This window comes from Aquarana catesbeiana, linkage group LG12 (genome assembly GCF_042186555.1).
Source record: "Aquarana catesbeiana isolate 2022-GZ linkage group LG12, ASM4218655v1, whole genome shotgun sequence".
Taxonomy (NCBI): Eukaryota; Metazoa; Chordata; class Amphibia; order Anura; family Ranidae; genus Aquarana; species Aquarana catesbeiana.
This window is the reverse complement of record NC_133335.1, coordinates 9,395,590-9,422,922: the sequence shown is the minus strand read 5'-3', so window position 1 is coordinate 9,422,922 and position 27,333 is coordinate 9,395,590. Positions and strand designations below refer to the sequence as shown.

Here is a 27,333-nt window from a genome sequence, read left to right as displayed (position 1 = left end):
TGCATTCTCGGATAAGGGTCTGGTATGGTTTTTGGGGTGGACACCACGCCATTTTTTTGTTTTTTTTTACATTTTGGCGTGGAGTTTCCCTTAAAAACCATACCAGACCTGAAGGGCTTGTTATGCATTGGGGGGGGGGGACACCCCACGCTGTTTTTTACGTAATTAATTTCTAATTACCGGCATGTTGTTTATACATTCAGATGTCGGCGGGCAACTCGTTACCAGCTAATGAGTCCCCTTGTTAAGGAAGTGGCGGCCGGCTTCCTGACACGCTCCTTAGCAACCAGCTCAATGCAAAAAATTACCACATGTAAAAATGCGGTAATTACCGTTCAATCAAACAAATACCACATTCATTATTTAATGCAACAATTCTTAGTGAATTGCACTTTTAAAACTTTTTTTTTCCCTTGACCTGTAAAGTAAAGGCATAATGTGCTACCATGCACTAGCACATTATGTGAAACTTAACTGCAAACGAAGCCCTCGCTGTCACCGCTGGAGGCCGCACCCGTCTTCGCCCCGTCTTCCTTTCCGGGTCCGCGGACTCCGACTGTGTGAGTGGCCGGAGCCGAGTGACGTCACTCCCACGCATGCGTGCGGGTGGCCCAGCCGGTCACATCACAGAAACGGCACAGGTGGTCGGTCCTTCAGAGCGCAAAGCGCCGATGACGTCATCATCAGCTGCATATGCAATACATATCACCTAAACAGTGCACGTTTGGGAGATATTTACAGTACCTATAGGTAGAGTAAGCCTTATTATAGGCTTATCTATAGGTACAAACTATCGATGGAAGTTAATTCGTCTTTAACTCTTAATAAATCAACCCCAAAATGTTCTATTCTTCACACTGTGTAGGGTCCTTGTGTACAGCACATAAAGAACTGGCAGACCTCTCATTCAGAATGACACCATGTATGACACCATGTATGACACCAAGTATGACACAAAGTTTTTCCATTACATTTTATTTATTTACAGCCCTTTAAAAGGTCATTCAAGTTTTCAGGGGGTGGGATTATTGCATACAGATACGTACAGTGCTATCAGAATGGCTTACAGTGCAGTGCCGGTTGCTGGATCCATAGTCTATAGAAGTAATGCTGCATCAGCAGTTTATCGTACCTTCAGTAAACAGGACCTGTAGGCTTTATTTATTTATTTTTTTTTTAAGACCTATATGTTCTTTGCGTAGCCTCTAAAGTTTTGTACTGATCCTCATCCTACTACAGTCTCTAATGACATGAAAGGCCCATAATGCTCCTGCTAGTCAGATAACAGTAAGCCCAATCTACCTAGTCTGCGGGGGCTACATTTGCCATTGACTTATCTTGGGAAAAAAACAATAATGATCAAGCAGGCTGGTCTATAGCTCTGCCCTCAAGGAAACAATATTAATCAAGCAGGCTGGTCTAGAGCTTTACCCCCGAGGAAACAATTATGGTCAAGCAGGCTGGTCTAGAGCTCTGCCCCCAAGGAAACAATATTAATCAAGCAGGCTGGTCTAGAGCTTTACCCCCGAGGAAACAATTATGGTCAAGCAGGCTGGTCTAGAGCTCTGCCCCCAAGGAAACAATATTAATCAAGCAGGCTGGTCTAGAGCTCTGCCCCCAAGGAAACAATAATGATCAAGCAAGCTGGTCTAGAGCTCTGCCCCCAAGGAAACAATAATAATCAAGCAGGCTGGTCTAGAGCTCTGCCCCCAAGGAAACAATAATGATCAAGCAGGCAGATCTAGGGCTCTACCCCAAGGAAACAATAATAATAAAACAGGCTGGTCTAGAGCTCTGCCCCGAGGAAACAATAATGATCAAGCAGGCTGGTCTAGAGCTTTAACCCCAAGGAAACAATTATGGTCAAGCAGGCTGGTCTAAAGCTCTGCCCCCGAGGAAACAATAATGATCAAGCAAGCTGGTCTAGAGCTCTGCCCCCAAGGAAACAATAATGATCAAGCAGGCTGGTCTAAAGCTCTGCCCCCGAGGAAACAATAATGATCAAGCAGGCAGATCTAGGGCTTTACCCCAAGGAAACACTAATAATAAAACAATAAAATAATAATAAAAGAGCTCTGCCCCCGAGGAAACAACAATGAACAAGCAAGCTGATCTATAGCTTTACCCCCAGAGGAAACAATTATGATTAAGCAGGCTGCTCTATAGCTCTGCCCCCGAGGAAACAATAATGATCAAGCAGGCTGATCTATAGCTGTACCCCCCGAGGAAACAATTATGATTAAGCAGGCTGGTCTATAGCAATCAACATCGGAAGAAGTTCTGGACAGCCGCACTCCAAAAAAGTTTTTGCCTTTTATTAAAAAAATATCATCAAAAATACATGCCACAGCAGAGCGGACAAAAGAGCTTATGCGTTTCACACTACAAACAGTGCTTAAGCGTAGCTAGCAATCACAAGAATCAAAAGTGAAATAAATACTCTTTGTTACAACCCATGTGACTCCATAATTAGTGGATTGATCAGTCAATTGACGTGCCAATTAAGTACCGTGAGGCACCTGAAGTTTCAAAAAATGCTGAGAATAAAATAAAACCTTTATTATGTGACTGAACAAAGTGCAACTAAGTAGAACCATGTGCAAACAATATGCGTATAAATATATGTGAAAATAAATAAAAAGGGAATATAAAGTGATGTGTAAAAGAATATTAAATAGTATATGTAAAGTACTTTGTTTGCACATGGTTCTACTTAGTTGCACTTTGTTCAGTCACATAATAAAGGTTTTATTTTATTCTCAGCATTTGTTGAAACTTCAGGTGTCTCATGGTACTTAATTGGCACGTCAATTCACTGATCAATCCACTAATTATGGAGTCAGATGGATTGTAACAAAAAGTATTTAGTTGATTCTTGTGATTGCTAGCTATGATTAAGCACTGTTTATAGTGTGAAACGCGTAAGCTCTTTTGTGCGCTCTGCTGTGGCATGTATTTTTGATGATATTTTTTGAATAAAAGGCTTTTTTGGAGTGCAGCTGTCCAGAACTTCTTCCAATGTTGATTGCTATATGCATTGCCAGTACCTGGGCTTCTAAACTGGAGGAGAGGTTTACCACCTTTGTCTGACCTACCTGGAGCGGTGATTATCCCCTTACCAGGCTGGTCTATAGCTCTGCCCTCGAGGAAACAATAATGATCAAGCAGGCTGGTCTATAGCTCTACCTCAATGATACTTGGCCAGGCATTGGATTCAGGGACTTATTGAGGACATGCAGGCATATCTGCCAGATCTGGTTGTCTTTCTCTTTTGTCTTTAGGCGCCAAGGTCTTCACTTAAAGTAATAATGGGATTTGATTAAGCAAACATGTGCGCTGTTCATTTATGTGAAATGCAGATTATTATTATTATAATGATAACTCCTCTTTAAAGTTGACCTGTCACTAGATCACACGCTATAAATGTCTATAAGCACTACAAATGTCTATAAGTGAGTGACAGGAGGCACTACAAGATCCTGGTGCATGTCTTATCAAACCTTTTCTCTGCAAGTCCCTGGGCTGGGGGTTCCTGGGGAAAAAATACTGAGCGGATACAGGGTGGACGGAGGTGCAAATACTGTCCTACTGGTTGCAATCTCATCTATAAGCTCTCCAAGTTAGAATGGGGCCCTAGGCAGGGAAGCAGCCCCCCCCCCCATTGACATTAATTACTCCATTTGCATTGTCTGTACCAGTCTTTATAAACCTTTTACCCCAAAGGAACTCTGTAAATATTTTTCAGCTCTGGGGGAACCCCTGCTTAAACCAATTCATTGGTGGTCATTAGGAAACATTCTATTTACATTGGTGTCATGCACCTGGCTTGTTGACCCCAAAAACAATCAAATGGAAGGTCAGTCAGCTACAGCTCAAGAAACCCCTAGCAACCTCTGGAGGAACCCTAGGGTTCCACAGAATCCTGGTTGACAATGGCTGATCAGTACTGACACCAGCTGCCTACAAGTCCATCCTTCTCTTGTGAAGTCACCAATTGCAATAGCACCCTGGTTTAGTGCAGAAGCATGAAGGTCAAAGCTGGGCCTCCTGAACATCTGACTAGCTCTTGGCTCCTGCCTGAAGATGATCTGCCTCTGGCTCTGTTGACTCCAGAAACTATACAGACATCATCATATGGGAGGGGAGGTTAGTCAGCTACAGCTCAAGGAACCCCTAACAACCTATGGAGGAACCCCAGGGTTCCACAGAACCCTGGTTGACAATGGCTGGTCTGTACTGACACACGCTGCCTACAAATCCATCCTTCCCTTGTGAAGTGACCAATTGCAATAGCACCCTGGTTTAGTGCAGAAGCATGAAGGTCAAAGCTGGGCCTCCTGAACATCTGATTAGCTCTTGGCTCCTGCCTGAAGATGATCTGCCTCTGGCTCTGTTGACTCCAGAAACTATACAGATACCATCATATGGGAGGTTAGTCGGCTACAGCTCAAGGAACCCCTAGCAACCTATGGAGTAACCCTAGGGTTCCACAGAACCCTGGTTGACAATGGCTGGTCTGTACTGACACACGCTGCCTACAAATCCATCCTTCCCTTGTGAAGTGACCAATTGCAGTAGCACTCTGGTTTAGTGCAGAAGCATGAAGGTCAAAGCTGGGCCTCCTGAACATCTGATTAGCTCTTGGCTCCTGCCTGAAGATGATCTGCCTCTGGCTCTGTTGACTCCAGAAACTATACAGATACCATCATATGGGAGGTTAGTCGGCTACAGCTCAAGGAACCCATAGCAACCTATGGAGGAACCCTAGGGTTCCACAGAATCCTGGTTGACAATGGCTGGTCTGTACTGACACACGCTGCCTACAAGTTCATCTTCTCTTGTGAAGTGACCATGAAGGTCCTAGCTGGGCCCCATGGACATTCAACTGACCCTTGACTTCTGTCTGAGGATGATCTGGTTCTTCTTACCTGCAATTCATATCTACGTTTTAATGGACCCAAGATGCAGTAAAAAGTTGTTGAGCTATGATGCGCCCCAATCCCCAAAAGGAATAATCCACAAATTAAAGTGCACAAACTACGAGTGCAAACGTTGGTAGGAAATGTCAGGAGTTCAGTGTTTATATACCTTTTGCCAACTCACCTCTGTGTACATACCCTCACAGGTCGATGGCAGGGTGAGGTTCTAAACCAACGACGAGACCCACCAAAATAAACAGGGGAGGGCAGGGACTTGGAATGCAGCAGCTGTGGAACGTCAAGGCTTTATGTGGTCTGTGCTCGGAGAACCTTACCTGCTACTGAATATTTACACTCTAAAAAAATACATCTAAAAGGAATATTCTACATCTACAAAATAAAGCACGGCTTGTTACAACGAGCCACTCCGTACCTCTGCTACATAGCAGCCAATGGACATAGTTTACAATCAGGGACTCTGCAGGCCTGTGCCTATGGACACCGGAGGGGCACTTACCTATATACCTACCCACCAGTAAAAATACAACCATCTCATGTAAGGTTATTTTCACAATATTTTTTTTTTTTTACCAGGATAGGGCCAGTAAAAGAAATGTCCTGTGTAAAAAAAAAAAAAAAAAAAAAAAAAGCTGACCCTACAAGAGTGGTGGGTGCCAAAGGCCATGTGCCGGTGGAACTCCCGATCTGCGCGACGTACACAACAGACCTGCCGAAATACCCAGCTTGTCCGCTTAATAAATATACAGTATCTAAAATATTACATATTTAAAGCTGAATGTCAGGAAGATAAAAAAAATCAGCATTTCATGCAGGTAAGTAATCATACAGTGCAAATACCTCAATTTGACTTGCTATCAGCCTTTTGTAATTGCTGTACAGCAGAGCTCAGACTAGGAGAGGAAGAGGTAGGACCGGGAGCTAATGAACTGGAAAAAAAAACTTGCTGGTAGAAGGAGAGAGCAGAGTGACAAATGAGCTTATTAATCTGCTGCTCCTCCTTTCACGGTCCAATCCACAGACTGGGGAAAGGGCCTAGCTTTATTATTTAAAGTGCAGCAGAGGAAAAAAAAAATCAGGTCTCCTGCCTTACGTCTTGTGGCGGAGCTGTGTAATCTCAGGACTGGATGGACAGAACCGCAAAACCTTTGGCAGGCAAAAAATAAATAAAAAATAACTAAAATATATAAATTTTATCTGTGTGTTTAGCTGTCTGCCCGGAGTTCAGCTTTAAATATTTCATTTAAACAACATGTCTAAGGTGCCCGCGAATTAAGATTGTTCTCACGATTCTTGACAGTTTTGATCAGAAATCAGCTCAGAAAGGACCTGGAAGATCCTGAATCTGAAAACATTTAAATTAAGTAAACAAAAAAAAAAACTAAGTCCACCCAAAAACTGATCTTCCTGTTTTTTGGAGATCGTAGAGAGTCAAATGAGGTATGAGCATCTGAGGAGGTTTAACACTCCCCGGCCAGTATTTAGATTATCTTATATTATAGAGGTTGCAATAAGAGGAATGGAGATGGTGAGGTGAACACAAATCTCTAAGGTGGACGGGAACAGAGTCAGTGATCCCGCCCCTGAGGTTTCCGGCTCATATAAGCAGGGTGACTCTTCATACCAGGCTCCACCTATGGAGGATGTATTATTTCTTTGAGAAACCCCTTTTTTTTTTCCTCTCGGAAAAGCAGATTGGACTTGTGCATTAATTGCGCCGATGTCTGATATGGAGGTAATGGATATTTCTTGCCGATGTCTGATTTGGGGGCATTGGATGACTCTTGCCAATGTCTGATATGGAGGCATTGGATATCTCTTGCCGATGTCTGATATGGAGGCATTGGATATCTCTTGCCGATGTCTGATATGGCGGCATTGGATATCTCTTGCCGATGTCTGATATGGAAGTATTGGATAATTCTTGCCGATGTCTGATATGGCGGCATTGGATAATTCTTGCCGATGTCTGATATGGAAGAATTGGATATCTGTTGCCGATGTCTGATATGGCGGCATTGGATAATTCTTGCCGATGTCTGATATGGAAGAATTGGATATCTGTTGCCGATGTCTGATATGGCGGCATTGGATAATTCTTGCCGATGTCTGATATGGAAGAATTGGATATCTATTGCCGATGTCTGATATGGCGGCATTGGATAACTCTTGCCAATGTCTGATATGGAGGCATTGGATATCTGTTGCCGATGTCTGATATGGCAGCAGTGGATATCTGTTGCCGATGTCTGATATGGCGGCATTGGATAATTCTTGCCAATGTCTGATATGGCGGCATTGGATATCTGTTGCCAATGTCTGATATGGAAGCATTGGATATCTGTTGCCGATGTCTGATATGGAAGCATTGGATATCTGTTGCCGATGTCTGATATGGCGGCATTGGATAACTCTTGCCAATGTCTGATATGGCGGCATTGGATAACTCTTGCCAATGTCTGATATGGCGGCATTGGATATCTCTTGCCAATGTCTGATATGGCGGCATTGGATATCTGTTGCCGATGTCTGATATGGCGGCATTGGATAATTCTTGCCGATGTCTGATATGGCCACATTGGATATCTCTTGTCAATGTCTGATATAGAGGCATTGCATATCTGTTGCCGATGTCTGATATGGAGGAATTTTGATATCTCTTGCCAATGTCTGATATGGAGGAATTGGATAATTCTTGCCAATGTCTGATATGGAGGCCTTGCATATCTGTTGCCGATGTCTGATATGGAGGAATTTCGATATCTGTTGCCGATGTCTGATATGGAGGTATTGGATATCTGTTGCCGATGTCTGATATGGAGGTATTGGATATCTGTTGCCGATGTCTGATATGGAGGTATTGGATATCTGTTGCCGATGTCTGATATGGAGGTATTGGATATCTGTTGCCGATGTCTGATATGGCGGCATTGGATATCTGTTGCCGATGTCTGATATGGCGGCATTGGATAACTCTTGCCGATGTCTGATATGGCGGCATTGGATAACTCTTGCTGTTGTCTGATATAAAAGGTATTGGATATTTGTTGCCGATGTCTGATATGGCGGTATTGGAAATCTCTTGTGATGACTGATATGGAGGCATTTTATATCTCTTGCCAATGTCTGATATGGGAGTATTAGATATCTCTTGCAGACGTCTCATATGAAAACATTGTATATCACTTGCTCTATTGCTCATTGTTTATAGGGCCTTCACTGGAGTAACTAACGACCGGCTGGAGGGCCACAAACGGCTCGCTGAGTTTCCGCTCATCTTTCAGCGTTGCCACCTGGTCTGAGATGGAGGAGAAGGCCAGCTGGTCACGCTCCATGATGCTCTCCTGATCTTCGTCCTTGCTCCTCTTCACGTAGAACAGCTTACGGAATGTTTTCAGTTCCTGAAGCTCACAAAATGTTTCCAGGGTCACCAGCATGGCCAACAGGCCCAGCATCAAGTAGCCTGTGGAAAGAAACAAGCAATGACGTGACATGGTCAAGAAATGAAAGTCCTACTCTGGTCAAAATATGTTTTAGTGTTGGATAGGGTGGGGGGAAGAGTTCCCCATCACTGGTGTCAGTGGGAGGAATAGTACTCCATCATTGGTGTCAGTGGGAGGAATAGTACTCCATCATTGGTGTCAGTGGGGGGAATAGTGCTCCATTGTTGGTGCCAGTAGGAGGACTAGTGCCACATAATTGAGGTCTGCGGGTTTAGGGGTGCCCATTTATAGTATCAGTGGGAGGAATAGTCCTCCATTGTTGGTGTCAGTGGCAAAAATTATGCCACACCCCTAGTCGGTGTCAGTAGGAGGAATATTGCCCCAAAGGCCAGATAAAGGCAAGCAAAGGACCGCAGTTTGGAGACCACTGCTCTACAGTATTCACTCCTATGTGAGGAGGGAAGGAGGAGCTGGGCCAGCATAGAAAATAATTAAACACTCACAGAAGACGAGGGGTGGAGGAGCTGGGCCAGTACAGACTGTAATTAGACTTTCCCAGATGAGGAGTGGTGGAGTTGCTGGGCCAGTAGAGTAGAGACAGTAATGAGACCCTCCCAGCAGAAGAGGGGGCTGTGACTAGGTAATAGACTTCCTAGCAGTGGCGGCCGGTCCATAAGGCGCGGAGGGGCACCGCCTCCCCCCCCCCCCAGTTTGCATGTGAAGCGCCGGACTAATGCCTTCCTATGAGGTCTTTCTTTTTTTTTTCCCCCCAAAAAATTAGATGGTTAGAGCCTGAGGCTCTAATTGCCTTGAAAAGGGTTGGGTTCAGGGCGCAGTGCCTCTCCCACTTGTGATACTAGCGAATCAATATTCGCTATCGGTTCCTGGCTTCTCCTCACGGCCAATCAGGACAGGAGGCGGATCTAAAGAAGACAGGGTTAGCCGGGAGTAGAGAAGCTGGGAAAGCTGTTGCACCGTGACCGCTAGAGAGGGGTGAGTGCGGACCTGGGGAAGGGGGGGGGGGGTTGTATGCCCCCACAAAAAATGTTTAGCACTCACTGGTCTCTTGGACATGTTTTGATTAGAAACAAAAAAGTAAAAAGATAACATTTAGAAGAACGGCCCACACAGGCCTCTTGGGGTGAGAGACGGGAGATGAGATGTCAGCTGTAAAGTGTTCTGCAAACAACGAGCTAACCGGTGTGTGTGTGTAAATATTGAAGTGAAGTGTTGTATCAACAGGCGAAGAAATTACACAACACTTTATACTAGATACAAAACAGAGGAAGAAGTCATCTGGAAATTCACTGTAAGTATTGTAACCTCGGGGGACAGAAAGGTCTGACCTGAGTCCTGGACATAGAGCCCAGTTAAGGTCCGACCTGAGTCCTGGACATAGAGCCCAGTTAAGGTCTACCTCGAGTCTTGGACATAGGGGCAAGAAAAGGTCTGACTACAGTGCGCCATAGGGGCCAGTAAAGGTCTGACTAGAGTCCTGGACATAGCGGACAGTAAAGGTCTGACTAGAGTCCTGGACATAGCGGACAGTAAAGGTCTGACTAGAGTCCTGGGCATAGGGGCCAGTAAAGATCCGACTAGAGTCCTGGACATAGGGGGCCAGTAAAGGTCTGACCGTGTCCTGGACATAGGGGGCCAGTAAAGGTCGGACCTGAGTCCTGGACATAGAGCCCAGCTAAGGTCCAACCTGAGTCCTGGACATAGAGCCCAGCTAAGGTCCAACCTGAGTCCTGGACATAGAGCCCAGTTAAGGTCTACCTCGAGTCTTGGACATAGGGGCAAGAAAAGGTCTGACTACAATGCACCATAGGGGCCAGTAAAGATCCGACTAGAGTCCTGGACATCGGGCCAGTAAAGTTCTGACTAGAGTCCTGGACATAGCAGACAGTAAAGGTCTGACTAGAGTCCTGGGCATAGGGGCCAGTAAAGGTCTGAATAGAGTCCTGGGCATAGGGACCAAAAAAGGTCTGACATGGGTAGAGATGAGCACTGACAACTTACTGCAGAGGAAACAATGGCAGCTGGGCATCTTATTTATTCCTGTCCAACAATGACGGCCCTCCATAAGGGGCGCCTGGCCCCTAATCTACATGCAGGGCACCGGACGCATGGATTTCAATGGGTTTTTTTTTTAAGCACATGATTAGAGCCTGAGGCTTTAAGAGCCCTTTCATACTGGAGGCGTTTTTCAGGCGCTAAAAATACAGCCTGAAAAAAGCCTCAGCTGCAAACCCAGTGTGAAAGCCTGAGCGCTTTCACACTGGGGTGCTGCGCTGGCAGGGTGTCACAAAAAGTCCTGCCAGCAGCTGCTTTGCAGCAGTGTAGGAGCGGTGAATACACCGCTCCTACACCGCTCCTTCCCATTGATAACAATGGGGCAGTGCCGCAATACCGCTGCAACTTTTTGGCCACTAGTGAGGGGTTAAGACCGCCCCGCTAGCGGCCAAACAGCGCCGCTAAAACGACGGTAAAGCGCCGATTTACCGCTGACGCCCAGGGCGGCTCAGTGTGAAAGGGATCTAATTGGCTTCAAAAAGGGTAAGCTCGGGGCGCAGAGCACTGCGCCCTGAGCCCAACCAGTTGTGTAACAATAACGAATTAATATTCTCGGCCAATCAGGAAGTATTTCTTAAGACTCTCGATTGGCCGAGAGGAGAATCGACCGTATTGGCCGCAGAGGAGGAGGCTGCCAAGGAGGAGGAGACGCAGGTAGGAGCCGAAGCTGCCTGCGACCTAGATGGGGTAAGTGTGGGGCTGGTGGGTGGACGAGCAAGCAACGGGGGGCCTAGTTGGGTTTGACTGATTGACCAACAGACCGAACAACTGGGGGGGGGGTGATATGTGGTTTGTACATTGTACAAAATGGAGTACCAGCCGCCACTGCTGCCCAACAATAATTTTCCTGCGAATATTATCTATGAGATCCCATGGAGTCAGTGATGGGACAAGGTCCTCTAGTACGAATGGTGAATAGACCACAGTGACTCCACTCTTGCTCTGTGACCAGCTTCAGCAAAAGATAGGTTGCAGGTTGTGCTATTTTTGTGCTCCCTCCTGCTAAAATGCCCAAGGTGGTCACCTCTCCAGCCAACCCCTGAGTCCAGCCCTGCGTGGAGCGCATCAACCAATGTGATTGGATCTGCTGACCATCATCTCAAGTTTATGGGTAGCTTACAGCAGTGGCGTCGCTAGGGGGTGGCTTTTGGGGCCATAGCCCCGAGTCTCTGCAGGGGTCCCCTAGGGGAAGGGAGGCTCTATGGGGACCCTGATGCAAGGGGGAGGCTCCCTGATGACCCTGATTTTAAGGGGCAGGCTCTCTGGGGACCCTGATTTGGCAGTTTGTATATGGAAGGATTAGAACCCTTTCAAAATTTTACTGATATCCAGAGCACCATTAGAAAGATAGGGCTGGACATACCCTTGAAATGGGCAAAGCTGATGTTATTTTTAACAGTAAATGTTTGCTGACCTCTGTTCTAGAGCAGTGGTCTCCAAACTTGATCCTGTGGGCCAGATGTGGCCCTTTGCTTCATTTTATGCAACCTTTGGGGCACCGTTTCACCCACTGACACCAACAATGGGACACAACTCCTCCCACTGACACCAATGATGGGGCATTGTTTGCTCCCACTGATGCCAGGACATTTTCTACTCCCACAGACCACAATCCGGCCCCCCCTAAGGTCTGAAGGACAATAAACTGACCCTTTGTTTAGCAAGTTTGGAGACCCCTGTTCTAGAGAACCACTCTGCAGAAACAAAAGGAACCCCAAAACTTCTATATTAGTGTTTCTTCACTTACAAGTGATGCCAAACTTGTAGAGCTCTCGGAATCGCTGGTTGTAGCCCTCACCGGGGACGTAATCGCCCAGGCCGATGGTGCTGAGTGAGATGAAGCAGAAGTAGAAGGACTCCAAGAAGTTCCAGTCCCCCTCCAGGTCGGTGAAGACGGCGGCCGGGATGAGGAAGAAGCAGGAGACGGTGAGGATCCCCAGGAGAAAGGCGTGAATGATGGCCACGATGTGCTTGGGGTAGCCCCAGCGCAGGTGGATGAAGAGGACCGGCCTCCGCGATACGTGGACGATGATCCGCTGGACCACGGCCGTGAACAGGAGCAGAGTGAAGGGGATCCCGATGATGGAGTACAAGATGCAGAACGTCTTTCCTCCGTCCGACAATGGAACTGTGTGTCCGTACCCTAGAATCACAAAATGACACATGAGTTAGTATGTACAATGGGGGGGAGGGGGGGGGGGTTATATGAACAAACACCAGAGGCCTACAATGTCTTACCCAGAAGGTTTTGTCATGTTACAACCAAAAACGTAAATGTATTTAATTGGGGTTTTATATCATAGACCAACACAAAGTGGCACATAATTGTGAAGTGGAAGGAAAATGATAAATGATTTTCAACATTTTTTACAAATAAATATGTGACAAGTGGGGGGGGCATTTGTATTCAGCCCCCCTTTACTCTGATACCCCTAACTAAAATCTAGTGGAACCAATTGTCTTCAGAAATCACCCAATTAGTAAATAGAGTCCACCTGTGTGTCATTTAATCTCAGTATAAATGCAGCTGTTCTGTGAAGCCCTTAGAGGTTTGTTAGAGAACCTTAGTGAAAAAACAGCATCATGAAGGCCAAGGAACACACCAGACAGGTCAGGGATGAAGTTGTGGAGAAGTATAAAGCAGGGTTAGGTTATAAAAAAAATCTCCCAGGCTTTGAACATCTCACGGAGCTCTGTTCAATCCATCATCTGAAAATGGGAAGAGTATGGCACAACTACAAACCTACCAAGACATGGCCGTCCACCTAAACTGACCGGCCGGGCAAGGAGAACATTCATCAGAGAAGAGCCAAGAGGTCCATGGTAACTCTGGAGGAGCTGCAGAGATGCACAGCTCAGGTGGGAGAATCTGTCCACAGGACAACTATTAGTCGTGTTCTCCACAAATCTGCCCTTTATGGAAGAGTGACAAGAAGAAAGACATTGGTGAAAGAAAGTCATAAGAAGTCCTGTTTGTAGTTTGTGAGAAGCCATGTGGAGGACACAGCAAACATTTGGAAGAAGGTGAACTGGTCAGATGAGACCAAAATTTTACATTTTGCTCCAAAAACAAATCCTATGTGTGGGGGAAAACTAACACTTCCCATCACCCTGAACACACCATCCCCACCGTGAAACATGGTGGTGGCAGCATCATGTGGTGGGGATGGTTTTCTTCAGCAGGGACAGGGAAGCTGGTCAGAGTTGATGGGAAGATGGATGGAGCCAAATACAGGACAATCTTAGAAGAAAACCTGTTAGAGTCTGCAAAAGACTTGAGACTGGGGCGGAGGTTCACCTTCCAGCAGGACAACGACCCGAAACATCCAGCCAGAGCTACAATGGAATGGTTTAGATCAAAGCATATTCATGTGTAATGCCCCGTACACACGGTCGGACTTTGTTCGGACATTCCGACAACAAAATCCTAGGATTTTTTCCGACGGATGTTGGCTCAAACTTGTCTTGCATACACACGGTCACACAAAGTTGTCGGAAAATCCGATCGTTCTGAACGCGGTGACGTAAAACACATACGTCGGGACTATAAACGGGGCAGTGGCCAATAGCTTTCATCTCTTTATTTATTCTGAGCATGCGTGTCACTTTGTCCGTCGGATTTGTGTACACACGATCGGAATTTTCGACAACGGAAAATTTTATATCCTGCTCTCAAACTTTGTGTGTCGGAAAATCCGATGGAAAATGTCCGATGGAGCCCACACACGGTCGGAATTTCCGACAACACGCTCCGATCGGACATTTTTCATTGGAAAATCCGACCGTGTGTACAGGGCATTAGAATGGCCCAGTCACAGTCCAGACCTAAATCACATTGAGAATCTGTGGCAAGACTTGAAAATTGCTGTTCACAGACGCTCTCCATCCAATCTGACAGATCTTGAGATATTTTACAAAGAAGAATGGGCAGAAATGTCCTCTCTAGATGTGCAAAGCTGGTAGAGACATAACCAAAAAGACTTGCAGCTGTAATTGTAGAGAAAGGGGGTTCTACAAAGTATTGACTCCGGGGGGCGCCATAGAAATGCACCCCCCACACTTATCACATATTTATTTGTAAACATTTTTGAAAACAATTTATCATTTTCCTTCCACTTCACAATTATGTGCCACTTTGTGTTGGTCTATCACATAAAATCCCAATAAAATGCATTTACGTTTTTGGTTGTAACATGACAAAATGTGGAGAATTTCAAGGGGTATGAATACTTTTTCAAGGCACTGTAAGTCTTTATTACAAGAAGTCAGTAAAAATAGCAACGTGTTTCAGGGTCAGAATTCCCCCCTTCATCAGGGCTTGGATTCTGGCTGTGACTAAGCAGGATACTGAATAATTTGCTGCACAGTAAGGATGCAATTATTATTATTATTATTATTAGATTATTATTTTATATTATTATTTTATATTACTATATTGCTGTAAATGATTGTTGTTTTTTATATTATTAAAATTTTTTGATTATATTATTATTTTATATTATTTTAGTTATTAAATTATTATTATTATTATTTTATATGACTATATTACTGTATATTCTTATAAATGTTACTAACTAATTATTAGATGTGATTGTACAGGTTATGTTTTGCAGAAGAGGAGCTTGGATTCTGGCTGTGTCTAAGCAGGATACTGAACAATTTGCTGCACAGTAAAGATGCAATTATTATTATTATTATTATTATTATTATTAGATTATTATTTTATGTTATTTTTACTATTATTTTATATTACTATATTACTTTAAATGATTGTTATTGTTATTTTATATTATTAATATTTAATATTATTTTATTATATTATTTTAGTTATTACATTATTATTTTATACGACTATATTACAGTATATTATTATAAATGTTACTAATATTATGAGATGTGATTGTACAGGTTATGTTTTGCAGAAGAGGAGCTTGGATTCTGGCTGTGACTAAGCAGGATACTGAATAATTTTCTGCACAGTAAAGATGCAATTATTATTATTATTATTATTATTATTATTATTATTATTAGAGTATTATTTTATATTATTTTTATTATTATTTTATATTACTGTAAATGATTATTATTGTTATTTTATATTATTAATATTATTTAATATTATTTTATTATATTATTTTAGTTATTATATTATTATTATTTCATACGGTTATATTACAGTATATTATTATTATAAATGTTACTAATATTATGAGATGTGATTGTACAGGTTATGTTTTGCAGAAGAGGAGCTTGGATTCTGGCTGTGTCTAAGCAGGATACTGAACAATTTGCTGCACAGTAAAGATGCAATTATTATTATTATTAGAGTATTATTTTATATTATTTGTATTATTGTTTTATATTACTCTAAATGATTATTATTGTTATTTTATAATATTAATATTATTTAATATTATTTTATTGTTTTATTTTAGTTATTATATTATTATTATTATTTTATATGGTTATATTACAGTATATTATTATTATAAATGTTACTAATATTATTAGATGTGATTGTACAGGTTATGTTTTGCAGATGGATACTGATCAATTTGCTGCACAGTAAAGATGCAATTATTATTAGTATTATTTTATATTATTTTTATTATTATTTTATATTACTATATTACTGTAAATGATTATTATTTTATATTATTAATAATATTTTATTTTCGTTATTATATTATTATTTTATATTACTGTAAACTATTATTATTAATTTTGTTATAATTATTAGATGTGATGGTACAGGTTCTGTTATGTGATGCAGAAGAGGAGAGGTGGATGTGTTCAGCAATCCTGTCCTGGGGTGACAATGTTGCTTTTTGCTGAGATACAGTACAATGAGCGTTGTCACCCGAGAGCAGGAAGTGTGTGACTAGCAGGATCACCAAGTTAAAATGAAAAGGAAAACGAATGCAGCCACCACATCTGAGAACCGGTAATCTGCACAACATATTATATTTCTTTTCTTGGGTTTTAGATACACATCAGCTGATCCAGGCCGACTCCGGGGAGAAAAGCTCCTCGGCAGACGAGGGATAATCCTTTAGACAAACAGCAGAAGAGTCTATCTGTGTATTGGGTCTCTCTTCACACAGACTGAATCCTGTAAACTAAAATATAATACACGATCGTCTTACAGGAAGATGTGACAGGACGAGCGGGCGGGGGTGTCACCATCACACGTGTCCGCTGCCAAGTCAATGCGAGGAATCATCAGAGATTCCATCTACAAACTTAGTCACCGTGTGTATGAGGTCATGTTATAGATCTTCTCAGGGCGGCACAATGTGTGTCCTTGTATAGCAGATTGTAATTTGTAAAAGAAAAAAAAAATAATTATATATATATATATATATATATATATATATATATATATATATATACACACTATATTGGCAAAAGTATTGGGACGCCTGCCTTTACACACACATGAACTTTAATGAATCCCAGTCTTAGTCCGTAGGGTTCAATATTGAGTTGGCCCACCCTTTGCAGCTATAACAGCTTCACCTCTTCTGGGAATGCCGTCCACAAGGTTTAGGAGGGTGTCTATGGGAATGTTTGACCATTCTTCCAGAAGCGCGTTTGTGAGGTCAGGCACTGATGTTGGACGAGAAGGCCTGGCTCGCAGTCTCTGCAATAATTCATCCCAGAGGTGTTCTATGTGGTTGGGGTCAGGACTCCGTGCAGGCCAGTCATGTTCCTCCACCCCAAACTCGCTCATCCATGTCTTTATGGACCTTGCTTTGTGCACTGGTGCGCAGTCATGTTGGAACAGGAAGTTGAATAGGATATTTACTCAGCATAACAGGATAGTCACTCAGCATCAGCATAGGCAGTCTTGAAGGGATCTCACATAAAAAAAAAAATGTATTCGGTTACACCAGCATCAGGTGATTGGTAGCTGGTGATCCAAGACTGATTCATTTTTATGAAGGTGAGTCGATCGACCGAGTCGGTGGACAGACGCACCCTGTGATCGGTTACAAAGCCTCCAGCAGCACTGAATGTGCTTTCCGAAAGAACGCTGGATGCAGGACAGGCCAGTAGCTGAGTTGCATACTGTGCAAGCTCTGGCCAGTGATCCATCCTCAAGACCCAGTAACCCAGTAGATTTTCGGTTGGAAAGGTCTCCAAGTCTGATCTTGCCCCTAGGTATTCCTGCACCATGTGAATCAGACGCTGGCGATGGTTGCTGGAACCGATCATACCTTGGGGCTGAAGACTAAAAAAATGTTTGAACGCATCGGTCAGACGGCCACCTTCTCCAACGCTCCTTCTTTGACTGACCGAAGCCTCAGCAACACGTTGTCTAGGAACAGGAGTTTGTAACCTCCCAGTCTCTGGGAACGCGTTGCACAGACCTTTCTGCAAGGCCTCCCGAAGATGTTTCATCCTCTGCTCCCTCTGCAACGGCAAGATAAGGTCCGCAACCTTACCCTTGTAACGTGGATCAAGGAGGGTTGCCAGCCAGTAATGATCCCTCCCCTTGATACCATGAATACGAGGATCCTTCCGCAGGCTTTGCAGGATCAGGGAGGCCATGCAGCATAGGTTTGCTGAGGCATTCGGTCCGGAGTCCTCTGGGTCACTAAGGACCACATGATCCGCAGCCACCTTCTCCCAGCCACGTACAAGTCCATGGGTTTCTTCGGACTGTAAATGATCCCTTGAAGACTGCTGCTGATGCTGAGTGCCAGGCTCCACCTCCATGCTGATACAATCCTCCTCCTACTCCTCGTCCTCTTCCTGTGTGATTGGCGGGCACGCAGGAACACTGTCTGGATAAAGGGGGCCTTGAGAGGTAAGGAAGTCCTCCTCTTCCTGCCTCTGTTCTGCCTCAAGTGCCCTGTCCATTATTCCACGTAGCGTGTGCTCCAACAGGTGGACAAGGGGGACAGTGTCACTGATGCATGCACTGTCACTGCTCACCATCCTTGTGGCCTCCTCAAATGGTGACAGGACAGTGCATGTATCCCTGATCATGGCCCACTGGCGTGGGGAAAAAAAACCAAGCTCCCCTGACCCTGTCCTGGTGCCATAGTCACACAGGTACTCATTGATGGCCCTCTGCTGCGTGTGCAGCCGCTGCAGCATGGCCAACATTGAGTTCCACCTGGTGGGCATGTCACAGATTAGGCGGTTCTTGGGTAGGTTAAATTCCTTTTGGAGGTCTGCCAGCCGAGCACTGCCATTATATGACCAGCGGAAATGCCCACAGACTTTCCTGGTCTGCCTGAGGACATCCTGTAAGCCCGGGTACCTGCCCAAGAACCGCTGCACCACCAAGTTAAGGACGTGAGCCAAACAGGGCACATGGGTCAGGTGTCCCTGTCGGAGGGTAGAGAGGAGGTTGGTGCCATTGTCGCAAACCACCATTCCTGGTTTAAGCTGTCGTGGCGTCAACCACCTCTGAGCCTGCCCCTGCAGAGCTGACAGAATCTCTGCCCCAGTGTGGCTCCTGTCCCCCAAGCACACCAGCTCAAGCACCGCATGGCATCTTTTTGCCTGCGTACTTGAGTAGCCCCTTGAACGTCTACGGAGCACCGCTGGTTCTGAGGACAAATCAGCACAGGAAGAGGCCATGGAGGAAGAAGAAGAGGAGGGGGTGGAGGAGAGAGGTGTGTCAGAATCACCTCTAGTAGCATTTTGGAGGCGTGGTGGCGGAACAACCTCCAACTCTACCGCACCCTGTCCTGCATCCTTCCCAGCTGCCAGCAGAGTCACCCAGTACGCGGTGAAAGATAGGTAACGTCCCTGTCCATGCCTGCTGGACCATGAGTCAGCAGTAATATGCACCTTGCCGCTGACCGCCCTGTCCAGCGAGGCCAAGACATTGCCTTCCACATGCCGGTAGAGAGCCGGAATCGCCTTCCGTGAGAAAAAGTGGCGTTTGGGAACCTGCCACTGAGGAACCGCACATTCCACAAACTCACGGAAGGGGGCAGAGTCTACCAACTGAAAAGGTAGCAGTTAAAGTGCTAGCAATTTAGCCAAGCTAGCATTCAACCGCTGGGCATGTGGATGGCTGGGAGCGAACTTCTTTTGGTGGTGCAGCAGCTGGGGCAGGGAAATTTGCCTGGTACATTGGTGTACCGATAGCAGATTGCCTGCAAGTACTTGGCAGTGACACACCTAATTCTACACCTTCATTCCTCTCAGTGCAGGTCTCAGAGAGGACTGAAGGTATAGTGGGGTTGGAGATCCCAGCTGATGAGGAGCAAGGAGAGGTCCTCTTTGTTCTTTGGTGTGGGTCTTTTAGGTATGCTTGCCAACGGACTGCATGTCTGCTCAAGCATGTGGTTCTCAAGCGGCTGCTGTTTTGGCCACGCGAGATACACTTCAGACATATGTTGCAAATAGCAATGGTGCGATCTGCTGCACTCGTCTCAAAAAAGGCCCACACCGAAGATCTTTTGAAACAACGCGCAGAGACAGCCCTGCATGAGCTCTGCGGTGTGATGCAGTCGGTTGGCTGCCCTTAAGCTCTTGCAGCATGTACCCAACACTGTGGTCAAACAGTTCGAGGGACTCCTCAGGAGGACATGATGGGGCTAGGGAAGGAGTCACTGATGACATTGAGCCGAGGGAAGAGGCTTTGGCAGCTGCTTTGGCAGACAAAGTACCCTGAGCCCGGGTGAGAGAGGATGAGGAGGATGAGGACGGCTTGGTCATCCACTCTACCAACTCTTCTGCATGTTGTGGCTCAACACGGCCAGCTGCCGAAAAAAAGGACAAGCGTGCCCCACAGCCACGTGCTGATGAGGATGCCCCGTCTCCACGACCAGCACTGTTGCCTCTAGACACAGAGCCTGCTTGCCCCCTTTATTGGCCTGTGTGTGTCTGCCTCTCCTTGTGGACCTTCCAGACATACTGCCTTTGATGTATTGGAATAGGTACACAAGGAATTGTCTGCAGTCAGCTTTACCTGCACACTGAGCCCAGTATACAGAAACTGCAGCAAGAATAACAGGAACACTCTGAAGTGAGATCTAAACTGAATACAGTGTATATATATGGGATGCATATATATATACTAAATACACTGACTGTGGCTACCTGAATCGCCTGCCTGCTCTATCTAACTGAAATTAAATGACACTCTGACTCTCTCTCACACGCCGCTACACACTACACAAGGCCGACACGCAGGTGGCCTTATATAGTGTGGGGCGTGTACCTACTCCCCTGAGCTATTATTGGCCAAAGGCACCCTTTCTTTTGGCCAATTATGGCTCTCTGTGCTGAGGGCGCTGTGATTGGCCAAAGCACGCGGGTCATAGTGCAGGCTTGGCCAATCAGCCAGCAATGCACTGCGATGCCGCAGTGAATTATGGGCCGTGACGCGCCACTCGAATTCGGCGCGAACGGCCCATAATGTTCGAAATTTGGTGAACGGATTGCAACCAGGAGCGTGCAATATACTGCCTGCATTTTTGTACAGAGCAGCCTAGTCCTCACGTTCTACGGGTTTGGGGGTATCCCATGCTCCCCATCCCTATCCAAGTTCCTGTTCCCAATAAAAACCATTAAAGAAACCCCTAGACTGATTCTTGAGCTAAAAGGAAGAATGCTGAAAATGCTGTGCGTCTGGCTGTGCATGCTGTGAGTGGAGGGATATAAGCCCAAATTAGGTAACATGTGAGTTTAGAGATCCGGGGACATTTTCGGGGCAGTTTTTCAGGAAGCAGAGCCTGTCCCCGGAGACCAGGTGTGGGGGAGGGGCTCAGATCAGAGGGTGCTCAGCTCTGTACAGTGCAGGAAGTGGACTCACTGCAGACAAACAGAAACGGGAAACCGTCTGCATTGCATCACCTAGAGATCTCCCCACCGCTCTCCATCCCTCATATGGTGCACACAGCTCTGTGCCCGACATCAGCTATGAACATCAAACCCCGTCCTGTATGTGAACCCTAATAATGACCTTCTTCCAGGAACTCAGCACAGGGAAGGTGGGGACCCCTCATAATGGGCACAGCAGGTGTACAGACCTGGAAACTCAGCACGGGGTAGTGGGAACCCCTCATAATGGGCGCAGCAGGTGTACAAACCTTGGAACTCAGCACAGGGATGGTGGGAACCCCTCATAATGGGCACAGCGGGTGTACAGACCTTGGAACTCAGCACAGCGATGGTGGGAACCCATCATAATGGGCACAGCGGGTGTACAGACCTTGGAACTCAGCACAGCGATGGTGGGAACCCATCATAATGGGCACAGCAGGTGTACAGACCTGGGAACTCAGCACAGGGATGGTGGGAACCCCTCATAATGGGCACAGCGGGTGTACAGACCTGGGAACTCAGCACAGGGATGGTGGGAACCCCTCATAATGGGCACAGCGGGTGTACAGACCTGGGAACTCAGCACAGGGATGGTGGGAACCCCTCATAATGGGCACAGCGGGTGTACAGACCTGGGAACTCAGCACAGGGATGGTGGGAACCCCTCATAATGGGCACAGGTGTGGCAATATGAGCACAGAGAAGCTCCCCCATGGTTTCTTTCTCCCGTGTGACGTTTGGGGTGGGGTGTCACTTCTAGCGGAGCTTCTGAAGGACAATGCGGAGGTATCAGTGCAGAGAACATCCCGATATAGTAACATGGAGGAGTCATGTGTTATTGACTGTCAGGACACATGGTCTCCAGCGCCGCACCGGCCTTCGGGGTTAAAGTCTATGAAGAGTATTTGCTTATCACCGGCTATAAAATCCCTATAGTCCATGTTCCAGGGTGTGGAAGCACCTACACATACCGACACGTCCCCACCCCCCACCATCCATAGAAAGACATGGCAGAACAATGGACACATCTCACCAGTTTATTGATATGTGGTTATAAAACCAATGAAAGATTCAAGCTGAACTCGGGGCAGATATAAAAGACACAGATTAATGCAGCTCTGTATTCATTAATACATCAATAAAGTAGAACTAAAGTCAAAACTTTGTTCATTTTAAATAGAGTATGGAAGGGTTAGAACCCCTGTCAGTTTTTTTTTTTTTTGCGATCTATGTCCCATAGGGGAGATTCCCCTTCACTTCCTGTCCCAAAGCCAAAACAGGAAGTGAGAGGACATCCCTGCAAAGTGAGGGAATCCCTGGTTGTCACCAGAACTAGCGTCCCCATTGGAAGATTTCTCCTCTATTCCTGTTCTGGGGACAAACCTAAAGTTTAGGATTTTCTTTCACTCTCCAGGACAAATAGAGAAGGTGACTCTCCCAGACGGGGACACAGATGGCAATAAAAACCTGACAGGGGATCTAATCCCTCTTCAATCTATCCAAAACCTACATTTAAAAAAAAAATGCCTTCAGTCATACTTTAAATGTATCTGTTAAATACAAACAGTGTAAGCTCTTGAAAATCAGCTTAGTTCTCACAGTCCTTGTACAGCAGAGCTCAGACTGGGAGAGAGAGAGAGAGAGAGAGAGAGAGAGAAGCAGCACAAGGAGCCAATCAGGTGTACTGCAATGCTAACAAGAGACAGGAGGAGAGAGCAGAGTGACAGATAGATGAGCTCATCAGTTTGCTGCTTCTCCTTTCACTGTCCAATCACAAGCTGGGGGAAGGACAAGACCTGTAAGCAGAGTGACAAAGAGATGAGCTCATCAGTCTGCTGCTTCTCCCTTCACTGTCCAATCAAAAGCTGGGGGAGGGACAAGACCTGTGAACATCACATAACTGTAGCATAGAAAAATCAGGTCTCCTCCCCTGTCAAACAGGACAGTGCTAGAGAGAGAGGCAGCACATGGAGCCAATTTAGATGTACTGCAATGCTAACTAGAGACATGCTGGCAGGAGAAGAGAGCAGAGTGACAGAGATGAGCTCATCAGTCTGCTGCTTCTCCTTTAACTGTCCAATCACAAGCTGGGGGAGGGACAAGACCAGTAAGCAGAGTGACAAAGAGACAAGCTCATCAGTTTTCTGCTTCTTCTTTCACTGTCCATCCACAAGCTGGGGGAGGGACAAGACCTGTAAGCAGAGTGACAAAGAGATGAGCTCATCAGTCTGCTGCTTCTCCTTTCACTGTCAAATCACAATTTGGGGGAGGGACAAGACCAGTAAGCAGAGTGACAAAGAGATGAGCTCATCAGTCTGCTGCTTCTCCTTTCACTGTCAAATCACAATTTGGGGGACGGACAAGACCTGTAAGCAGAGTGACAAAGAGATGAGCTCATCAGTCTGCTGCTTCTCCTTTCACTGTCCAATCACAAGTTGGGGGAGGGACAAGACCAGTAAGCAGAGTGACAAAGAGATGAGCTCATCAGTCTGCTGCTTCTCACTTTATGGTCCAATCACAAGTTGGGGGAGGGACAAGACCTGTAAGCAGAGTGACAAAGAGATGAGCTCATCAGTTTGCTGCTTCTCCTTTCACTGTCCAATCACAAGCTGGGGAGGGACAAGACCTGTAAGCACAGTGACAAAGAGATGAGCTCATCAGTTTGCTGCTTCTCCTTTCACTGTCCAATCACAAGCTGGGGCAGGGACAAGACCAGAAGGCAGAGTGACAAAAAGATAAGCTCATCAGTCTGCTGCTTCTCCTTTCACTGTCCAATCACAAGTTGGGGGAGGGACAAGACCAGTAAGCAGAGTGACAAAGAGACAAGCTCATCAGTTTTCTGCTTCTCCTTTCACTGTCCATCCACAAGCTGGGGGAGGGACAAGACCTGTAAGCAGAGTGACAAAGAGATGAGCTCATCAGTCTGCTGCTTCTCCTTTCACTGTCAAATCACAATTTGGGGGAGGGACAAGACCAGTAAGCAGAGTGACAAAGAGATGAGCTCATCAGTCTGCTGCTTCTCCTTTCACTGTCAAATCACAATTTGGGGGAGGGACAAGACCTGTAAGCAGAGTGACAAAGAGATGAGCTCATCAGTCTGCTGCTTCTCCTTTCACTGTCCAATCACAAGTTGGGGGAGGGACAAGACCAGTAAGCAGAGTGACAAAGAGATGAGCTCATCAGTCTGCTGCTTCTCACTTTATGGTCCAATCACAAGTTGGGGGAGGGACAAGACCTGTAAGCAGAGTGACAAAGAGATGAGCTCATCAGTTTGCTGCTTCTCCTTTCACTGTCCAATCACAAGCTGGGGAGGGACAAGACCTGTAAGCACAGTGACAAAGAGATGAGCTCATCAGTTTGCTGCTTCTCCTTTCACTGTCCAATCACAAGCTGGGGCAGGGACAAGACCAGAAGGCAGAGTGACAAAAAGATAAGCTCATCAGTCTGCTGCTTCTCCTTTCACTGTCCAATCACAAGTTGGGGGAGGGACAAGACCAGTAAGCAGAGTGACAAAGAGACAAGCTCATCAGTTTTCTGCTTCTCCTTTCACTGTCCATCCACAAGCTGGGGGAGGGACAAGACCTGTAAGCAGAGTGACAAAGAGATGAGCTCATCAGTCTGCTGCTTCTCCTTTCACTGTCAAATCACAATTTGGGGGAGGAACAAGACCAGTAAGCAGAGTGACAAAGAGATGAGCTCATCAGTCTGCTGCTTCTCCTTTCACTGTCAAATCACAATTTGGGGGAGGGACAAGACCTGTAAGCAGAGTGACAAAGAGATGAGCTCATCAGTCTGCTGCTTCTCCTTTCACTGTCCAATCACAAGTTGGGGGAGGGACAAGACCAGTAAGCAGAGTGACAAAGAGATGAGCTCATCAGTCTGCTGCTTCTCACTTTATGGTCCAATCACAAGTTGGGGGAGGGACAAGACCTGTAAGCAGAGTGACAAAGAGATGAGCTCATCAGTTTGCTGCTTCTCCTTTCACTGTCCAATCACAAGCTGGGGAGGGACAAGACCTGTAAGCACAGTGACAAAGAGATGAGCTCATCAGTTTGCTGCTTCTCCTTTCACTGTCCAATCACAAGCTGGGGCAGGGACAAGACCAGAAGGCAGAGTGACAAAAAGATAAGCTCATCAGTCTGCTGCTTCTCCTTTCACTGTCCAATCACAAGTTGGGGGAGGGACAAGACCAGTAAGCAGAGTGACAAAGAGACAAGCTCATCAGTTTTCTGCTTCTCCTTTCACTGTCCATCCACAAGCTGGGGGAGGGACAAGACCTGTAAGCAGAGTGACAAAGAGATGAGCTCATCAGTCTGCTGCTTCTCCTTTCACTGTCAAATCACAATTTGGGGGAGGGACAAGACCAGTAAGCAGAGTGACAAAGAGATGAGCTCATCAGTCTGCTGCTTCTCCTTTCACTGTCAAATCACAATTTGGGGGAGGGACAAGACCTGTAAGCAGAGTGACAAAGAGATGAACTCATCAGTTTGCTGCTTCTCCTTTCACTGTCCAATCACAAGCTGGGGGAGGGACAAGACCAGTAAGCAGAGTGACAAAGGGATGAGCTCATCAGTCTGCTGCTTCTCCTTTCACTATCCAATCACAAGCTGGGGGAGGGACAAGACCTGTAAGCAGAGTGACAAAGAGATGAGCTCATCAGTCTGCTGCTTCTCACTTTATGGTCCAATCACAAGTTGGGGGAGGGACAAGACCTGTAAGCAGAGTGACAAAGAGATGAGCTCATCAGTTTGCTGCTTCGCCTTTCACTGTCCAATCACAAGTTGGGGGAGGGACAAGACCAGAAGGCAGAGTGACAAAGAGATAAGCTCATCAGTTTGCTGCTTCTCCTTTCACTGCCCAATCACAAGTTGGGGGAGGGACAAGACCTGTAAGTAGAGTGACAAAGAGATGAGCTCATCAGTTTGCTGCTTCTCCTTTCACTGTCCAATCACAAGCTGGGGGGAGGGACAAGACCAGAAGGCAGAGTGACAATGAGATAAGCTCATCAGTCTGCTGCTTCTCCTTTCACTGTCCAATCACACTCCGGGGGGAGGGACAAGACCTTAACTGCAGCATAGAAAAATCAGGTCTCCTCCCCTGCCAGGCAGGGCTGTACTGTGTGATAGGGCTGTGAAAATCTCAGGACTGGATGGACAGAATTACAAATCTTTTGACAGGTAAAACAACTGCCATAGAAGTATGTTATCGGTGTATTTAGCGGTTTGCCAGGAGTCCATCTCTAAAGAGGTCATATAGGTGGTGAGTTGGTTATTACCTGTGGTGGAGAGCACGGTGCTGGCGAAGAAGAGCGAAGACATGAAGTCCCAGTTCCAGTTCCCGGAGGCGTTGTTGAGGATGGACACCCCGTAGTTGCTGGCCTCCAGCACCCGCTCCAGGAAGACCTCCAGCTGCTCCTCGGACAGGCACTGGTTTTCCCGGAGGAAACTCCGCTTCACCTCCGCCAACTCCTTCCTCATCAAGTCCTCGTAGGGCAGCTCCACCGAGGAGAAGATCAGCGCGCCGAACACCAGATACAGGAGGTAGCTGGCCAGGAGGAAGGCGAAATACCACGCCGAAGGGTTCCTGTCCATCACCCGCACGCAGCGGCTGCCCGCTAACGACTGCAACATCGTCCTGTGTGGGGGAAATGTAAACAAAAAAAAAGAAAAAAAAGAAAATAACACCCCCGCTCCAAAAAAAAAAAAAGTCAACCAGATCCCCCAAAACTGAACAGAGGAAGGAGCAAGACAGCGGCCATGTTTAGCGTGGAGAGCGGGCGGCTGGCTGCGGAGTCTTGCTGCTTTTTCCTTTCTTTTTTTTTTCCTCTGACCTCCTTTCACCGGAGATGGTGGCAGCTGATGTGGCAGAATTTTCCAGCCCCCCCTCCCTCCCTGTCGGCTCTCCCACCCTCTCTGGTGACAAAGGGGGACGCGGAGCTCAGCTTTCCGAGGCGAAGTTTTCAGCGATGGAGCCGGGCGTACCCGCGAATGCCATCACAATACGTCTCATTGGCATAGATAGAGAGAGAGAGAGAGAGAGAGAGAAACCTGAGCAGAGCCGGAGAGGAAATGAGAGAAGAGATGAAT

The 27,333-nt window shown here is 46.1% G+C and overlaps 1 protein-coding gene across 3 annotated transcripts; it reads right to left on the bottom strand.

The window, feature by feature from the left end:
* Window positions 1–2,993: 2,993 nt before the first annotated feature.
* KCNK1 (potassium two pore domain channel subfamily K member 1) lies at window positions 2,994–27,333 on the bottom strand. Of its 3 annotated transcripts, XR_012236826.1 has the most exons (4): window positions 26,523–27,333; window positions 12,201–12,596; window positions 8,073–8,400; window positions 7,907–8,037 (listed from the first exon to the last, which is right to left on the bottom strand). XR_012236826.1 is itself a non-coding variant. In XM_073607214.1 (3 exons), exons 1-3 carry the CDS (start codon window positions 26,875–26,877, stop codon window positions 8,129–8,131), a joined length of 1,023 nt encoding a protein of 340 aa, XP_073463315.1. In that variant the 5' UTR covers window positions 26,878–27,332; the 3' UTR covers window positions 7,897–8,128. The 3 variants fall into 3 exon arrangements, 2 of the variants coding, with proteins under 2 accessions (XP_073463314.1, XP_073463315.1); XM_073607214.1 differs by having other exon boundaries at window positions 7,897–8,400; window positions 26,523–27,332; XM_073607213.1 differs by lacking the exons at window positions 12,201–12,596; window positions 26,523–27,333 and having other exon boundaries at window positions 2,994–8,037; window positions 8,073–8,271.

Bases quoted from the DNA above. Each gene is read 5' to 3' on its own strand.
- KCNK1 (XM_073607213.1), bottom strand. From the start codon at position 8,139: ATGAGCAATAGAGCAAGTGATATACAATGTTTTCATATGAGACGTCTG. The intron at 8,038-8,072 runs CCATATCAGACA...TATAAAATGCCT, and splicing joins GCAAGAGATATCTAATACTC to CCATATCAGTCATCACAAGA.